The sequence below is a fragment of the Haliotis asinina genome, chromosome 8 (assembly GCF_037392515.1).
Source record: "Haliotis asinina isolate JCU_RB_2024 chromosome 8, JCU_Hal_asi_v2, whole genome shotgun sequence".
Classification (NCBI taxonomy): domain Eukaryota; kingdom Metazoa; phylum Mollusca; class Gastropoda; order Lepetellida; family Haliotidae; genus Haliotis; species Haliotis asinina.
In genome coordinates, this window is record NC_090287.1 from 42,258,352 (window position 1) to 42,276,339 (window position 17,988).

General features: G+C 43.9%; 1 protein-coding gene across 2 annotated transcripts; it reads right to left on the bottom strand.

The window, feature by feature from the left end:
- Nucleotides 1–573: 573 nt before the first annotated feature.
- On the bottom strand, nt 574–14,308 carry LOC137294689 (probable inactive tRNA-specific adenosine deaminase-like protein 3). 2 transcript variants are annotated; one of them, XR_010957528.1, is made up of 10 exons: nt 14,175–14,308; nt 13,485–13,556; nt 13,139–13,193; nt 12,240–12,313; nt 11,227–11,431; nt 10,879–10,990; nt 6,475–6,631; nt 5,364–5,490; nt 1,944–2,723; nt 576–1,495 (listed from the first exon to the last, which is right to left on the bottom strand). XR_010957528.1 is itself a non-coding variant. In XM_067825763.1 (9 exons), the coding sequence occupies exons 1-9, from the start codon at nt 14,212–14,214 to the stop codon at nt 2,546–2,548; spliced, it is 1,020 nt and encodes a 339-aa protein (XP_067681864.1). In that variant the 5' UTR covers nt 14,215–14,305; the 3' UTR covers nt 574–2,545. The 2 variants fall into 2 exon arrangements, 1 of the variants encoding a protein (XP_067681864.1); XM_067825763.1 differs by having other exon boundaries at nt 574–2,723; nt 14,175–14,305.
- Between the last annotated feature and the right edge of the window lie 3,680 nt (nt 14,309–17,988).

Below are 17,988 nucleotides of genomic sequence, written 5' to 3' on the forward strand. Positions count from 1 at the left end.
AAATAAAGCAGTAATGCAAAGAATCAACTTTTATGTAACTGTAATTCAGAATAAACCTATGCAGATTAAGGGAGAGTTGTATGGTCTCGTGTAGCCTACATCCCCCTGATAGGGAGGATTGAATATCTGAAGCTGGCTGAAACTTCCTCACAGGCCTTCCTTTCCTCACAGTTTCCTAAAGAATAACAATCAAACTATCCCGGAACCTAAACATGAGAGGTTGCTGTTCATATGCAAGAAACTCAATTTTCATAACACATTGAAATGTCATGAAAGTAAGCAATTATGTCTTCAATTTAAACACTTTACAAATGTACAGTTACATTTCTTTTGCTGTTCAGTATGTGATCCATAAGGCACCAGATTCAATCGTGAATGTTCCTCCACAATCTGTAGTCCACCATTTCTCCCGTCAATGGTAAGTACATGGGCCTGCCGTTCTTCATATGCCCCTTGATAATAGATCAGAGTTTAATAGATTGCGTTGGACTTCACATAATCTAAATTGTATAAAAAAAGAAAATAGATTCTGTAGCTATCCATCATAATTTTGAGATGGGTATTATCACAACATGTATTCTTACTGCCTTTATTAAGTTGAAAATATCACGTGATTACCTTGAAGTATATCGCTATACAGATATCTGCATCACAGTATATTGCAGTAAATTTGACAGAACACAATGATACTACTTTGATGGACTAGGAATAGCACAATAGATCATTAAATTTTTAAAGGCACAAAGTTGGAATGTATTCATTCATTTCTGTCAATGGGCTTGGAACAACAGGATTAGTTCTTGCCGTGTATTTGCCATACAGGCAAATACTGTTTTACGTCAAAGATCTATTTGAGATCAACTTATCTGAGTTTTTTTATGCTGGATTCAACATTAAGGACTGGAATGATAATACTTACAACTCATGAATACAATTCTCTTGTGAAAATTTTGATTTCAAATATGTTATTACAATATATCCTGAAAAAAGTCAGTGTGACACATATGATACCCTGAATATCAAGTGTTATCTACTCTGTAAGATGTCCTGTGTCATCCCTGGGACACGTGCTGGATGATGTCCTGTAACTTCTGTGGGACACATACTGTAAGATGTCCTGTGTCATCACTGGGACATATGCTGTAAGATGCCCTGTGTCATCTGTGGGAACCATACTGTAGGATGTCCAGTGGCATCTGTGGGACACATACTGTAAGATGTCCTGTGTCATCTGTGGGACACATACTGTAAGATGTCCTGTGTCATCTGTGGGACATATGCTGTAAGATGCCCTGTGTCATCTGTGGGAACCATACTGTAAGATGTCCTGTGTCATCTGTGGGACACATACTGCAAGATGTCCTGTATCATCACTGGGACACACATTGTAGGATGTCCTGTGTCATCTCAGTCTAAGTAAACTTAGTCTCAGTGTATTTCGTTGCACTCCACCACTGAGTCTAACAAAACCTAGTAGAAGGTCACGTCAGGTAACCTTTGAGTGACTTATAACCGTCCAGTCAAACGCAAGATGGTTAAATAGATTTAACCAATCAAACAACGGCTACTATTTAGGGATCTGAGGGACTTTCAAAATATTCAGGTTACTGACACAGATCTCTCCACAAACAAAAATCCGTATATGACAGTTATTTGACCAGCAGTATATACGCATTGGGGGTTCTGTTGACATGGTTACCATTAGCCAATATTTCCGCAAGATGACATCCTTGAATATTGCCAAAAGCACTATTTACTCACCGTTGTCATGGTTGTGTGTAACGTGTGCCATGTGCATCACCCAGAAGCGAGTACGAACCTTTTCGAGATAAAAAGTTCAAAAGTTATGTGCGAATGTCCATTTTTGCGATTTGGTAAGCTATATTCTGATTGGTCAATCTCAAAGCTTACCTGACGCGACCTCCCATAAGGTTTCGTTAGACTCAGTAGTGGAAGTTTACTTAGATTGTGTGTCATCTGTGAGATATATGCTGTAAGATGTCCTGTGTTATCTGTGGTACACATGCTGTAAGATGTCCTGTGTCATATGAGTCCAATACATGCTGTAAAATGTCCTGGGTCAACTGTGAGACACATACTGTATGATGTCCTGTGTCATCTGTGGGACACATGCTGTAAGATGTCCGTGTCATCTGTGGGTAACATGCTGTAAGATGTCCTGTGTCATCTGTGGGACACATGCTGTAAGATGTCCGTGTCATCTGTGGGTAACATGCTGTAAGATGTCCTGTGTCATCTGTGGGACACATGCTGTAAGATGTCCGTGTCATCTGTGGGTAACATGCTGTAAGATGTCCTGTGTCATCTGTGGGACACATGCTGTAAGATGTCCGTGTCATCTGTGGGTAACATGCTGTAAGATGTCCTGTGTCATCTTTGAGGCACATGCTTTGAGATGTCCTTTGTCATTTGTGTCCAACACATACTGTATGATGTCCTGTGCCATCTGTGGGACACATGCTGTAAAATGTCCTTGTCATCTGTGTTGGTCTAACTTGTGACACATGCTGTAGGATGGAACATGTCACCTGTGTTGGCCCAGGTTGGGACACTGAGTTGGCAGTGCCCCTCGAAACACCTGATAATGATGGTTGAGTCCAGGTTGAACATGCAGCTTGTAGCGGGTACCAAGAGCTCCTTCTGGATGTGGACTGTTGTAGAAGACACGGCCAATGCGGGAATGGACCAGAGACATAGCACACCTGTACAGGAATAATAGCTAAAGGAACAAGAGTCATCAGAAGATGACATATCCCCTCAGCCCCAACATGTTTGAAAGGACAAATAATCTGAGAGTTACTCACTGTTTTTTAGATGAAGTTTGAATTGTTTCCATGGAATTCATGAAAATTATACGAGGGGATGTCAATAAGTTTTGAGCCTTGAGCATTTTTCATACCCAGGTGTCACAGCCTATGGTACGACATTAAACCTTGGGGTGTAGCTGATGTGATATATAAGTTTTGGTATCCTACTCTTGGAAGTTACTGAACAGCTCACATTGACAGAAAGAGACCCCCCTCACGGCAGTGAAAATGAATAAAATTGAGTATAAAGCAGTAATTAAGTTTTTAGTTCTTGAAGGAAACTCGGCAAAGAACATTGAAGAAAGGCTTTCAGCAGTTTATGGGAAGTCTTCCCCTTCATCTGCTACCATCAAACAATGGGTCAATGAATTTAAGCATGGTAGAGAGAGTCTTGAAGATGACCCCCATCCAGGTCACCCAACAACAAGTACTAGTCAGGAAAACATTGACAGAGTGCATAGACTTGTGCTGGAAAATTGTCGAATCACACTCCATGAGTTCGAGGAGACCACAGGCATTTCACATGGATCCATCGAGACAATTCTTCATGAACACCTCGTCATGTCTAAGGTGTGCGCAAGATGGGTGCCAAGACTGCTTACAGATGAAATGAAGCAAACAAGGGTCACCATAAGCAACTCCATGCTAACCAGATACAACAAGAATCCAGAAGATTTTCACTTTAGGCTAGTAACCTGTGATGAAACCTGGATCCACCACTATGATCCTGAGAGCAAACAAAAATCCATGGAATGGAAACATGTCACTTCTCCCAGGACCAAAAACAATGAATGGGGAATATTACGCTAACTTGTTGAGGCAAGTGCGACAGTCAATCAAGGAGAAGCGGCGGGCAAGATCAGACGTGGTATTCTTCTACATCAAGACAATGCTCCAGTGCACACCTCTCACATTGCAGCCGCTGCTGTCCAGGAATGCTTGCCGCATCCCCCCGCATCCCCCCTACTCACCAGACCTGGCATCAAGTGATTACCATCTGTTCCCAAATCTCAAGAAACACTTTCTTGGTCGTAGATTTCAGGATGATAATGAGCTTATTGCTGCTACTGAGGCTTGGTTTGAGGACTAAAATGGCGCCTTCTACAGAGATGGCATCAGCGCCTGGCAGAAAAGATGGAACAAGTGTCTTGACTCACAAAGGGACTATGTTGAAAAATAAATGTGGTTTATACCAATATTTTGTGTTTTTCTATGCAAGGCTCAAAACTTATTGACATCCCCTCGTAAATGCCATATATCTGTAACCAGCAAAGTCACCATTTCAAGATCTGTCTCATATATCTGCCAAGATCTGTTGAAAGATATGAAACGGTTTTGATTTGTGCTCTGGGAACGAAGCCCACACCTCCATTTTGAGACAAAGTCCAAAACGTTTCATGGAAACCAAGAAAATAATACATCACAAAATCCTTTAAAAACCATAAGGCACCACTTTGGGGTCTGCCACACATATCTAGAAAGTTTTACTAACAGATATTAAGAAGTTTTTGGGTTCTGCTCTGGAAATGAAACACACCTCTCACTTTTCAAACTAGGTCCAAAATGTTTCCATGGAAACCGAGAAAATAATAAATCACAAGATCCTGTACATAGCAAAAGGCACCACCATAGGTTCTGTTTGATATATCTACCACGTTTTGCAGAAAAATATTGAATGGTTTTTTAGTTCTGCTCCAGAAACGAAGCCCATCCCTCCATTTTGAGACTAAGTCAGAAACGTTTCCATGGAAACCGAGAAAATAATAAATCACATTAACCTGTAGAGAGCAAAAGGTACCACTTTGGGGTCTGCAACCCATATCTGCCAAGATTTACAGACAGATATTAGAAGTTTTTGAGTTCTGCTCCGGAAACGAAACACACCTCCCACTCTTCAGACTAGGTCCGAAACGTTTCCATGGAAACCAAGAAAATAATAAATCACAAAAACCTGTACATAGCAAAAGGCACCACTTCACCTTCTGACCAATATATCTACCAAGTTTTGCAGAAAAATATTGAACAGCTTTTGAGTTCTGCTCCGGAAACGAAGCCCATCCCTCCATTTTGAGACTTAAGTCCGAAACATTTCCATGGAAACCGAGAAAATGATAAATCACAAAAACCTGTAAATACCAAAAGGCACCACTTCAGCTTCTGATTGATATATCTACCAAGTTTTGCAGAAAAATATTGAACTGCTTTTGAGTTCTGCTCAGGAAACAAAACACACCTCTCACTTTTCAGACTACATCCGAAACATTTCCGTGGAAACCGAAAAAATAATAAATTACAAAAACCTGTACATAGCAAAAGGCACCAATTTAGGTTCTTAGGTTCAAGTTTGGTCTAAAAATATTGAACGGTTTCTGATTTATGTTCCGGAAACAAAATGATTATGGATGGACAGACGAGGCGTCGACCATATCCCCCCGGCATGTAAAGCTGTCTTTTTGAGACAAATGTGATGTCATAAATTCAAGAGACAGTAAATGGTCCGAAAGATGGAATCCTGCAGGTTTTGATTTGACTTACATTATACAGGGTTCACTGTTCACATATAGGTCGTATCCTGTACACAGGTATGGTCCAGCTTTGGTGCTGCCATTTTGTGAAGGTTGTATGACAGTATCTGCCGTAGAGTTGTATTTCATATCACTGTCTGAAACAGATTATGTAATCAACAGTTGAAATGTAAACTGTGATGGACACTTAGCAATTCCTGTCATTGCAAGTCACATATTTCCCACATAGACATTAAAGTCAAATATGAACTAACTCAATGTTGACAATGTTTCCAAATAATTAGTAATGAATGAATTATTTGAACCTTTTGAGTAAATGTAGAAATGAGCATTGTTTGGAACAGGTTTCACCTTCATTGCTGGTGTGAAGAATTTCTTTGCACATATGCTCATAAATGCTCTTGACGGAATTTAAGAACACTGTCCTCAATATCAAATGTAAAATGTTAGAAAAATAAGGAAATTTGTTTGTTTACACCCTGTATGTCCCATCTCCCTGTCAGCAGACCACCTGCTGCACATACTCTGCATGTCTCACTTCTCTGTCAGCAGACCACCTGACTACATACCCTGTATGTCCCACCTCTTTGTCCGCAGACAACCTGCTGCACATACTCTGCATGTCCCACTTCTCTGTCAGCAGACCACCTTACTACATACCCTGTATGTCCCACCTCTTTGTCAGCAGACCACCTGCTGCACATACCCTGTATGTTCCATCTTCCTTATCCATTACTGACAGTATATATGTTAGAGAAAACACTTCTCCTCGGTTTTGGTAGACAATGTAAAACCATCGGGTCGGGAAATCCCTCCCCCTCCAGTTTTACATTGACTACCAGAACCTTGGTGGCGTGTTTTGTCCTATACATCCTACCTCCATATCAGAAGGCCACCTGCTGCACATACCCTGTATGTCCCACATTCCACCTCCATGTCAGAAGGCCACCTGCTGCACATACCCTGTATGTCCCACATCCCACCTCCATGTCAGAAGGCCACCTGCTGCACATACCCTGTATGTCCCACATTCCACCTCCATGTCAGAAGGCCACCTGCTGCACATACCCTGTATGTCCCACATCCCACCTCCATGTCAGAAGGCCACCTGCTGCACATACCCTGTATGTCCCACATTCCACCTCCTTGTCCATGGGCAACCAGGTCCACAGCAACCATGACAGCATGTTTGAGTGGATTGTGTCCTTGTCTCAGGTCATGTGCAGATGCAAGGACAGTGTCTGTGGATGGATCCACCACTATAGCTCCGATTGCAACCTTAGAAAAACAGTTTGAAAAACAATGAAAGACATGAAAAACTATACCTGGAGCAAGTAACCACCCTGTCCAATCCCCTTACCTGCACATTTACCTGTCCCTTTTCCCTCTCCCTTCTCCACACCCCCTCCCTACAGGCCTACCTGTCCCTTCTCCCTCTCCCCTTCATTAAGGATTACCTCTCCCTTCTCCACACCCCCTCCCTACAGGCCTACCTCTCCCTTCTCCCTCTCCCCTTCATTAAGGATTACCTCTCCCTTCTCCACGTCCCCTCCCTACAGGCCTATGTGTCCCTTCTCCCTCTCCCCTTCATTAAGGATTACCTCTCCCTTCTCCACGTCCCCTGCCTACAGGCCTACCTGTCCCTTCTCCCTCTCCCCTTCATTAAGGATTACCTCTCCCTTCTCCACGTCCCCTCCCTACAGGCCTACCTCTCCCTTCTCCCTCTCCCCTTCATTAAGGATTACCTCTCCCTTCTCCACGTCCACTCCCTACAGGCCTACCTGTCCCTTCTCCCTCTCCCCTTCATTAAGGATTACCTCTCCCTTCTCCATGTCCCCTCCCTACAGGCCTATGTGTCCCTTCTCCCTCTCCCCTTCATTAAGGATTACCTCTCCCTTCTCCACACCCCCTGCCTACAGGCCTACCTCTCCCTTCTCCCTCTCCCCTTCATTCAGGATTACCTCTCCCTTCTCCACGTCCACTCCCTACAGGCCTATGTGTCCCTTCTCCCTCTCCCCTTCATTAAGGATTACCTCTCCCTTCTCCATGTCCTCTCCCTACAGGCCTACCTGTCCCTTCTCCCTCTCCCCTTCATTAAGGATTACCTCTCCCTTCTCCACGTCCCCTCCCTACAGGCCTACCTGTCCCTTCTCCCTCTCCCCTTCATTAAGGATTACCTCTCCCTTCTCCACGTCCCCTCCCTACAGGCCTACCTGTCCCTTCTCCCTCTCCCCTTCATTAAGGATTACCTCTCCCTTCTCCACACCCCCTCCCTACAGGCCTACCTCTCCCTTCTCCCTCTCCCCTTCATTAAGGATTACCTCTCCCTTCTCCACGTCCCCTCCCTACAGGCCTACCTGTCCCTTCTCCCTCTCCCCTTCATTAAGGATTACCTCTCCCTTCTCCACGTCCCCTCCCTACAGGCCTACCTGTCCCTTCTCCCTCTCCCATTCATTCAGGATTACCTCTCCCTTCTCCATGTCCTCTCCCTACAGGCCTACCTGTCCCTTCTCCCTCTCCTCTTCATTAAGGATTACCTCTCCCTTCTCCACGTCCCCTCCCTACAGGCCTACCTGTCCCTTCTCCCTCTCCCCTTCATTAAGGATTACCTCTCCCTTCTCCACGTCCCCTCCCTACAGGCCTATGTGTCCCTTCTCCCTCTCCCCTTCATTAAGGATTACCTCTCCCTTCTCCACGTCCCCTCCCTACAGGCCTACCTGTCCCTTCTCCCTCTCCCCTTCATTAAGGATTACCTCTCCCTTCTCCACGTCCCCTCCCTACAGGCCTACCTGTCCCTTCTCCCTCTCCCATTCATTCAGGATTACCTCTCCCTTCTCCACGTCCACTCCCTACAGGCCTACCTGTCCCTTCTCCCTCTCCCCTTCATTAAGGATTACCTCTCCCTTCTCCACGTCCCCTCCCTACAGGCCTACCTGTCCCTTCTCCCTCTCCCATTCATTCAGGATTACCTCTCCCTTCTCCACGTCCACTCCCTACAGGCCTACCTGTCCCTTCTCCCTCTCCCATTCATTCAGGATTACCTCTCCCTTCTCCACACCCCCTCCCTACAGGCCTACCTGTCCCTTCTCCCTCTCCCCTTCATTAAGGATTACCTCTCCCTTCTCCACGTCCCCTCCCTACAGGCCTACCTGTCCCTTCTCCCTCTCCCCTTCATTAAGGATTACCTCTCCCTTCTCCACGTCCCCTCCCTACAGGCCTACCTGTCCCTTCTCCCTCTCCCATTCATTCAGGATTACCTCTCCCTTCTCCACGTCCACTCCCTACAGGCCTACCTGTCCCTTCTCCCTCTCCCCTTCATTAAGGATTACCTCTCCCTTCTCCACGTCCCCTCCCTACAGGCCTACCTGTCCCTTCTCCCTCTCCCATTCATTCAGGATTACCTCTCCCTTCTCCACGTCCACTCCCTACAGGCCTACCTGTCCCTTCTCCCTCTCCCCTTCATTAAGGATTACCTCTCCCTTCTCCACGTCCACTCCCTACAGGCCTACCTGTCCCTTCTCCCTCTCCCATTCATTCAGGATTACCTCTCCCTTCTCCACGTCCCCTCCCTACAGGCCTACCTGTCCCTTCTCCCTCTCCCCTTCATTAAGGATTACCTCTCCCTTCTCCACGTCCACTCCCTACAGGCCTACCTGTCCCTTCTCCCTCTCCCCTTCATTAAGGATTACCTCTCCCTTCTCCACGTCCCCTCCCTACAGGCCTATGTGTCCCTTCTCCCTCTCCCCTTCATTAAGGATTACCTCTCCCTTCTCCACGTCCCCTCCCTACAGGCCTACCTGTCCCTTCTCCCTCTCCCCTTCATTAAGGATTACCTCTCCCTTCTCCACGTCCCCTCCCTACAGGCCTACCTGTCCCTTCTCCCTCTCCCATTCATTCAGGATTACCTCTCCCTTCTCCACGTCCACTCCCTACAGGCCTACCTGTCCCTTCTCCCTCTCCCCTTCATTAAGGATTACCTCTCCCTTCTCCACGTCCCCTCCCTACAGGCCTACCTGTCCCTTCTCCCTCTCCCATTCATTCAGGATTACCTCTCCCTTCTCCACGTCCACTCCCTACAGGCCTACCTGTCCCTTCTCCCTCTCCCATTCATTCAGGATTACCTCTCCCTTCTCCACACCCCCTCCCTACAGGCCTACCTGTCCCTTCTCCCTCTCCCCTTCATTAAGGATTACCTCTCCCTTCTCCACGTCCCCTCCCTACAGGCCTACCTGTCCCTTCTCCCTCTCCCATTCATTCAGGATTACCTCTCCCTTCTCCACGTCCCCTCCCTACAGGCCTACCTGTCCCTTCTCCCTCTCCCCTTCATTAAGGATTACCTCTCCCTTCTCCACGTCCACTCCCTACAGGCCTACCTGTCCCTTCTCCCTCTCCCATTCATTCAGGATTACCTCTCCCTTCTCCACGTCCCCTCCCTACAGGCCTACCTGTCCCTTCTCCCTCTCCCCTTCATTAAGGATTACCTCTCCCTTCTCCACGTCCACTCCCTACAGGCCTACCTGTCCCTTCTCCCTCTCCCCTTCATTAAGGATTACCTCTCCCTTCTCCACGTCCACTCCCTACAGGCCTACCTGTCCCTTCTCCCTCTCCCATTCATTCAGGATTACCTCTCCCTTCTCCACGTCCCCTCCCTACAGGCCTACCTGTCCCTTCTCCCTCTCCCCTTCATTAAGGATTACCTCTCCCTTCTCCACGTCCCCTCCCTACAGGCCTACCTCTCCCTTCTCCCTCTCCCCTTCATTAAGGATTACCTCTCCCTTCTCCACGTCCACTCCCTACAGGCCTACCTGTCCCTTCTCCCTCTCCCCTTCATTAAGGATTACCTCTCCCTTCTCCACGTCCCCTCCCTACAGGCCTACCTGTCCCTTCTCCCTCTCCCATTCATTCAGGATTACCTCTCCCTTCTCCACGTCCCCTCCCTACAGGCCTATGTGTCCCTTCTCCCTCTCCCCTTCATTCAGGATTACCTCTCCCTTCTCCACGTCCCCTCCCTACAGGCCTACCTGTCCCTTCTCCCTCTCCCCTTCATTCAGGATTACCTCTCCCTTCTCCATGTCCCCTCCCTACAGGCCTACCTGTCCCTTCTCCCTCTCCCCTTCATTCAGGATTACCTCTCCCTTCTCCACGTCCCCTCCCTACAGGCCTACCTGTCCCTTCTCCCTCTCCCCTTCATTCAGGATTACCTCTCCCTTCTCCATGTCCCCTCCCTACAGGCCTATGTGTCCCTTCTCCCTCTCCCCTTCATTAAGGATTACCTCTCCCTTCTCCACGTCCACTCCCTACAGGCCTACCTGTCCCTTCTCCCTCTCCCATTCATTCAGGATTACCTCTCCCTTCTCCACGTCCACTCCCTACAGGCCTACCTGTCCCTTCTCCCTCTCCCCTTCATTAAGGATTACCTCTCCCTTCTCCACGTCCCCTCCCTACAGGCCTACCTGTCCCTTCTCCCTCTCCCATTCATTCAGGATTACCTCTCCCTTCTCCACGTCCCCTCCCTACAGGCCTACCTGACCCTTCTCACTGGCAACCTTAGCCAGATGCAGGACTGTTTTCATGTGAGCATGGATGGTCCTTACTTCCCTGCTGGAGAAGAAATGGCCTGACAGCAGTAACGTCACCCTGGGACACACAAACAACATGTTAGTGTCTGGAATATTTGGCAACATATGACTATAGTTTTTCAGTTCTTCAAAGAGGGAATTATTTTCAGACTGACGGGCCGAAATCACTGTAATGCATAAATGTAATGTCAGTTATTATTTGGTTTACCAATTAGTAAATAGTGAGTCTGTTCCCAATGGTGACTGACACTACAGAATGGTCTGTTGTTACCAAAGAGTGATATTCCTCCTTACCTCTTGTCTTCATGGAAAGAGACAGGCCAGTATCTAATGGCATCTTGGTACTGGGATCGCGTCAGTGGTGGGTTCTGTGGCACCTTCACAAGGACTGGCTTGCCTAGAGCTGGGAACTTTGAGGCAATGGAGTCCAGAACGTCCATCTCAGACTTGGAGTCTGTGCCAGACTTGGGACAGACTATCACTTGTAGCTGCATGGCTTCTGTGCAGGTTATTATCATATGTCAACATACATTGAAATTTAATGAATGGAGGTAACCAAGACAACTGTTGGACATAGCAAACGCACTCACTGTACAGAGTATCAGAAAGCCATCTTATTAACACTTCATGGTCCTGGATACATCACTTTGCTGCATCACTGTGAATATGGATGGCAGCTGTTCATTTCAACTACGAAATCAGCAGAAGTTTTGTTGTATGGCGAGTATATGCAAGACAGTCACTATGATGCCATACAGAGGCCAAATGTATTCAAATGTTTGGAGGAGCACAATGAATACAAGACAAAGATATATTGCATGAATGTATGATTCTGCAACACAAGTAAAAGCATGAAACTTATCACTACATGTCAAACCATTATCTAGCTTATTCTAACAGTTCTGGATATTTGCTTGATTTTATTTTTGAGTGAATTTTACACTTAACAAATAAATTATGAAGCATTTTAAGAAAGAAATACACATTCAGCGTTTGTTTGTTTGTTTGACTGGTCACATGCCACACTCAGCAGCAATTCAGTTATATGACAGCGGTCTGTAAATAATCAAATCTGGACCACAATGTCCAGTGACAGACATCAAGAGCACTGATCTGTGCAACTGCGATATGATGACATGCATCTATCAAGTCTACGAGCCTGACCACCCAATCATGTTAGTTGCCTCTTACAACAAGCATGAGTTGATCAAGACCAATTCTGTCCCGGGTCTTGATAGGATACATGCTCATTGTCATGTAATCTGTATGAAAAGTTTCAACCTTTCTTTCCAACCTGTCCAACTTACTATCTTTTGTCTTGTGATTGCGGACTCTCTTGAGATGCAGCAGATTGGTCAAGGGTAGGTCACAGGTCAGTTCCCTGACAATCAGAAGTGTGATTACATCCTTATTTTATCAACATTGTCCACTACAAGGATAATTTCAAAAATGAAGATTTCATGGATGATGTGGATGAGGTGATGCAGATTATTTTGACTGATTCAGGACAGCATGAATATACATCCAATGCCAAAGGTTAATACAATGTAGCCAAGGCATTTATAACTAAATTGCAGTAGTTTATAAGATGCTTTTCTCAATTCACAATCCTGATCACAAATACATTGTATACATATTGACTTGCTATCTGTCAGTTTCATTTACTGCAGTTATAATCTGTCATATATAGCTTCAATCCAAAGTATCCCAATATCCAGTACAGGTCTCTTCATCTGTCCACTGATGTTCATTTCTATGTATGTTTTTACATTTAATTTGGTAGTCAGTCCGGCTCTCCAACTACTTTTGTAAGTACAAATTGGAGCAGGATGTGCTGCAGGAAGGACTCTGATGTTGAGCTATATCTTCACTAACATCATTTACATTTCAGCTGGAAACTCTCTGATGTAATAATCATGACTGAGTGAGTATTCCACATGCTGTTGTTTATAGTTTAAATCAAGTTAAATCACATTAAAGAAAAGTCAGGTCGGTGTTTTCCTTGTTTCAGTGCTGGTCCCTCTGTCAATGTGTTGACAGCTATGATAAGGATGCATGAAGTATACAGTTTCTGAACTAGCTGTGGAACTGACTGAACCAACATCCTCACATCATAGTGTGTGAGCCAATAATCAGAAAAAGATAACAGTAACCAAGATCGCATCTACATCACCCAAAAATGACATGAATAATCGCTACAGCATACTTTACAATTTTGGCTGTCTGTTTCTTCTCTTTAATCATACAGGCATAAGCATCAACTGAAACAAAGAGCCAGTGCAATAGAATGTTGCCAGTGCTGTGTTTCTCAAAACCAACTCCTCAATGTCTCTAGTATGACAATGTTCATATTACTGATAGAAAAATGCTAAACACTGAATTCAGAAAACATGTCAGAATCTTGTTAACCTTTTGAAATTAATCTCTACACATACACAGATTAGTTGTCTAAACTAAACAGCAGAGAATCATGTCAGTTAGTCAGGTGAAAGGTTGGGAAACTAACATGTTGAGTGAGTACACTATGTAGGAAACTGGTGAGGAGAACTCACCTAGACTTATGGGGTCTGTATACCTATCCTCCAAGACAGCCTCTGGTTGCCCCATTGAATCTGAATCAGGCCCTAGAAAAATCCAGATGTTGTATCATGTGATGAATGCAGCACCAGCTGATTGTTTAATGTTTTGGGTAAGAAAAAGGTTATTAGCAAATATCTACAAGATTGTCCAAAGCAAAAGCTGAATCAAATAAAGCATATTCATGGATACATTAACCATTATTATCCTTTTAGTAAATATATGTCTTTTTCTTTGACATACAGTAGCTGTGGCACATCTTTCCTTTCACATTGTGTCAGTGACCACAGTTTCTGCGTAATAAGCCCTGTTTACTGGGTGGGAGCAAAGTAGTTAGTAGCCGAGAGCCGCGATGCCGTCCTATACAGTCAAGACATCGCGGCTCTCGGCTAAGTAGTTAGCAGAGATTTGTACACCTCTTTACACGCCACAAGCTGATACACCAACCATAGTTCCGTCCACATGTGGTATATTTCAACATAAAAGTGTGTAATTATTATTGTTAACTGCTGACGTCTTTCAAGGTAAATAATTACAACTTATCTCGAATGAAATAGCCTAAGCGCATCTGCAAACATGACAATGTCAACATGAAAACTGAAATTCAACTATCGATTACATATATCAACGTAGCACTGCACCTTCGTTTTAAAATGTGCACATACCAGTTTTTGTTTTCTTGGTGTCACGGATGTCTGTGTCCATGTTCTAACTCGCCCCCCTCTCATACAAGCCAATGCATTAAAGTTGCCATTGACTCTTTTCGTGCCGTGCCCTGGGCAATAACGTTGAGAGTGACCTCCCCCTAGTCGTTTCGCTAAGCAATCTCCTCACCGCGAAAGCCCGTTCACTTATGTATATTTTATCCTGTAGTGTGGCGATGCTGGTATCACACACTGGGTAGGAGCTTGTCCGCATCATACAGTATTTGCGAGAATGTTTTATATCAGGCGTTTTAGCGGTTTTCCGTAGATATTGACTTCTTACCTATAAACGTGATACTTCAAAGGTGTTTCTGTCTTCGTTTGAACAGAAACCACAAATATGTGCAAATTTATATTTTAGAAAATCAGCGAAAACACTATGACTAGGAATTTAACTACTCACATAATACATTACAGTCCAGCTGTGCCCAATGAAATACGTTTTAGACCAGGGGGAGAATCTCAAAAGGGGCCTAGAAATAGGATTTTGTAGCCTCCCCAGTACTGATTTGGTTTGACACTATTTTCGGTTAGTATGATGTCTTGGGCTCACGAAAAGGCCTGTAATACTCTCAGACTGTGGTATCTGTTTTTTTTTCACAAGACCATTTTATGTGGTAGGGGTCTGTGAGCATTTTCATGACATTTGGTTTGCTGCCCGACAACATCTCAAGGTTAATCATGGATAGTTTTACTACTATCAATCTGATCACTTTCATTTTGACTTTTGAGTATTGCTGAAGGATGTAGAATTTGTTTGACATATTTTTGCCTTTGAAAATAATAAAAATGGCCGCCATTTTGGCCGCCATCTTGAATTGTGTGTTGCCTTCTCGGCAGTTAAATTTACATAAAAAGTAACGCCGAATGTGTCCATTTACATCCAATGTTGAAACTTTTGATGTTTTTTTACACTTGCCCCTTCTAGAGTGGTGGCTTGGGCACAAAACAAGTAATTTTGTATGGTCATGTCGTGGTAATATAATGTTTTACAGCTTATTCTTTGAGACAGGGGATTTTTTTGCGATTCTCCGATGTTTCATGGAAATGTGTGGTGGAGATTTATTTGTTGAAAGTTTACATTATTCTTGTAACTAGAATCAGCTGTTTTTGTTCCCTGTTCACTTCTAGAGTGACAGCATGTTATATGGAATTATTTCATATTACCCAGACTTCAAAATGGCTGCCAAGATGGCCGCCATTGCAATTTTACTACTTATACATAGCAGAGGACTAAGTTTGTAAACAAGTAAGTATGTAAACAATCAATTCATTTGATGTCAAATGTTTATACAGTATCGGAAAAGAACTAAATTTCAATGGTATGGTTTATGAAAGCGTCATTTGCTTAAAATATTTCATGAAATAACATCATCCAAAGTGTTAGAAAACTATGCTTCACGGCCATTAACTGCGTCTAAGCTCTGGCTGTACAGGGTCGGGGAAGCAGGGGTACAGCTGCCCCCTATAATTTTTTTACAGATTACTTTTTATGCATAAACGTATTGATATAAAATTCTTTTAATGTTGATAGTGCTCCCTTAAATGAGAAATGATAAATTCGGTCCTGCAGTAGCCATTCAAAGGGGTCTTTCAGATAACTCTTGATCACTTTTGATACATCCAGAAGCTTCACCTTTCTAAAATGTTTGATGAAATAACATTATCCAAAGTATTCGAAAACTATGAAACATTCAGAAGCTTACATTTAACTCTCCTCTTCACTTTCTTTCATATCAAACGTTACATCATGTCAGAATTGGAGTCATCTATACAAGCCAAAGCTGTTCGGGCAACAATCACCTGCCATACAAAAAACATGTCTCTGTGCACAATAAATCAGTTTATCTGCATTGACATAGATCTCTCTGCTGGCAGTTCAACCAATCCACGGGGAGCAGAATCTCTCGACATCAGAACACCAGAAAAGGGATAAGCTGACCATCATAAATGCTCCAACCATGGCTAACTGGTGAAGGAGTGAGTGAGTGAGTTTAGTTTTACGCCGCACTCAGCACTATTACAGCTATATGGCGGCGGTCTGTAAATAATCGAGTCTGGACCAGACAATCCAGTGATCAACAACATGAGCATCGATCTGAGCAATTGGAAACCGATGACATGTGTCAATCAAGTCAGCGAACCTGACCACCCGATCCCGTTAGTCGCCTCTTACGACAAGCTGAGTCGCCTTTTATGGCAAGCATGGGTTGCTGAAGGCCTATTCTACCCCGGGACCTTCACGGGTCAACTGGTGAAGGAATTTTCATGACTGGTTGTGTCCACACATGCACATGGTAGTTAACTCGCTCAATAAGACGTCATCGGTTCCCAATTGCGCAGATCGATGCTCATGTTGTTGATCACTGGATTGACTGGTCCAGACTCGATTATTTGCAGACCGCGGCCATATAGCTGTAATATTGCTGAGTTCGGCATAAAACTAAACTCACTCACTCATATCGTAGTACACACAGTGTTGACATAGTATGACCTGTGTGAGACCTACATAAACGCACAACGAGTGGAACTTGATGAGAATCCATTGCGTTCTTTCAGAACCGAGTAGAAATGTACTACAAACTTCTAAGAACAATTCATTTGGTTTTGAGAATATTTGCACGGAATACCAAAGTAACTAAGAACATAATGTGGTCGAGTTTCGTCTGGTTGCGAATGGAGTTGACCTGGTGGCAACTGTGTACAAATGTATTGCATCTGATGTCCAACTATATTATGTCCGCACACATCCTCATTAAGTTTGAAGTACGGCGATTCCATTCGTCATATGGCAGTCTGTGTTATCACGCTGTCCCATTTTAGAACATGTAGAACATTAGACAATGGGAATTGTCTTACTAAAGTCATCTGAAACTCACCAACGACATTCACACAATTAGGTGACAATCAGGACTTTGTCGATCATTTTATCTTGTGGGCAGTTTGAATATAAAACCATCCCAAATGAAATCTTCATTACACCTGGCAGCGTCTTATTAACACTCTTTGGAAACGGGTCAAAATACTTCTGTGTAATATCAATCAGAGAATGTCAGAGAATGTTCCAGATGGTATACGCATACAACGCGGCCATCAAATTCCAACGTCCCGAATAGCTGAGAGAGATGAGAGCTGAAAATATATATGTTCTATTGTCTGTAACCAGATCTTAATACACGTATAGGCAATGTACGATTATTCAAAACCAGATTTAATCCATAAATGTACAATCTACGATCATTTAGATTATAATCTGAATAAACAGATGTACAATCTACGATTATGTAAAACAGATCTAAATCCACAAATGTTTAAACTACAATGTACGATGACTGGAAGATGTATCCACACCATGACTTTTATCTCCGTGACAGATGATTCAGCAAATGTACATGTAGCTGAAAAGATAGCCAAGATGTATTCTGACTAGTAAATATAACATGTTATGATCTGGAAAAAATAGCTGGCTAGGAGCAAGAATTAGCTCTGAAACGTGGTATAAAGAATAAAAAAGAAGTACTGTTATCAATAAAACGCGTCTTGTGTTTAAAGTTATATTGTTGGGTTGTTTTTTCAAATATCGCAAAACCGGGAGTATATCATATGTACTTTGACACCTAGGTGTCAATATTGTGGTTTCAAATGCCTATTCCTCTAACGTCAAATTCATCCATATCGAGAGAATAAATTCATTCAAAAGGTACGATCCTACTTTGTCTTTCTAGGATGCATGTCGCATCGCAACACATCATTAGAACTAGTTTGCACGAGAAAA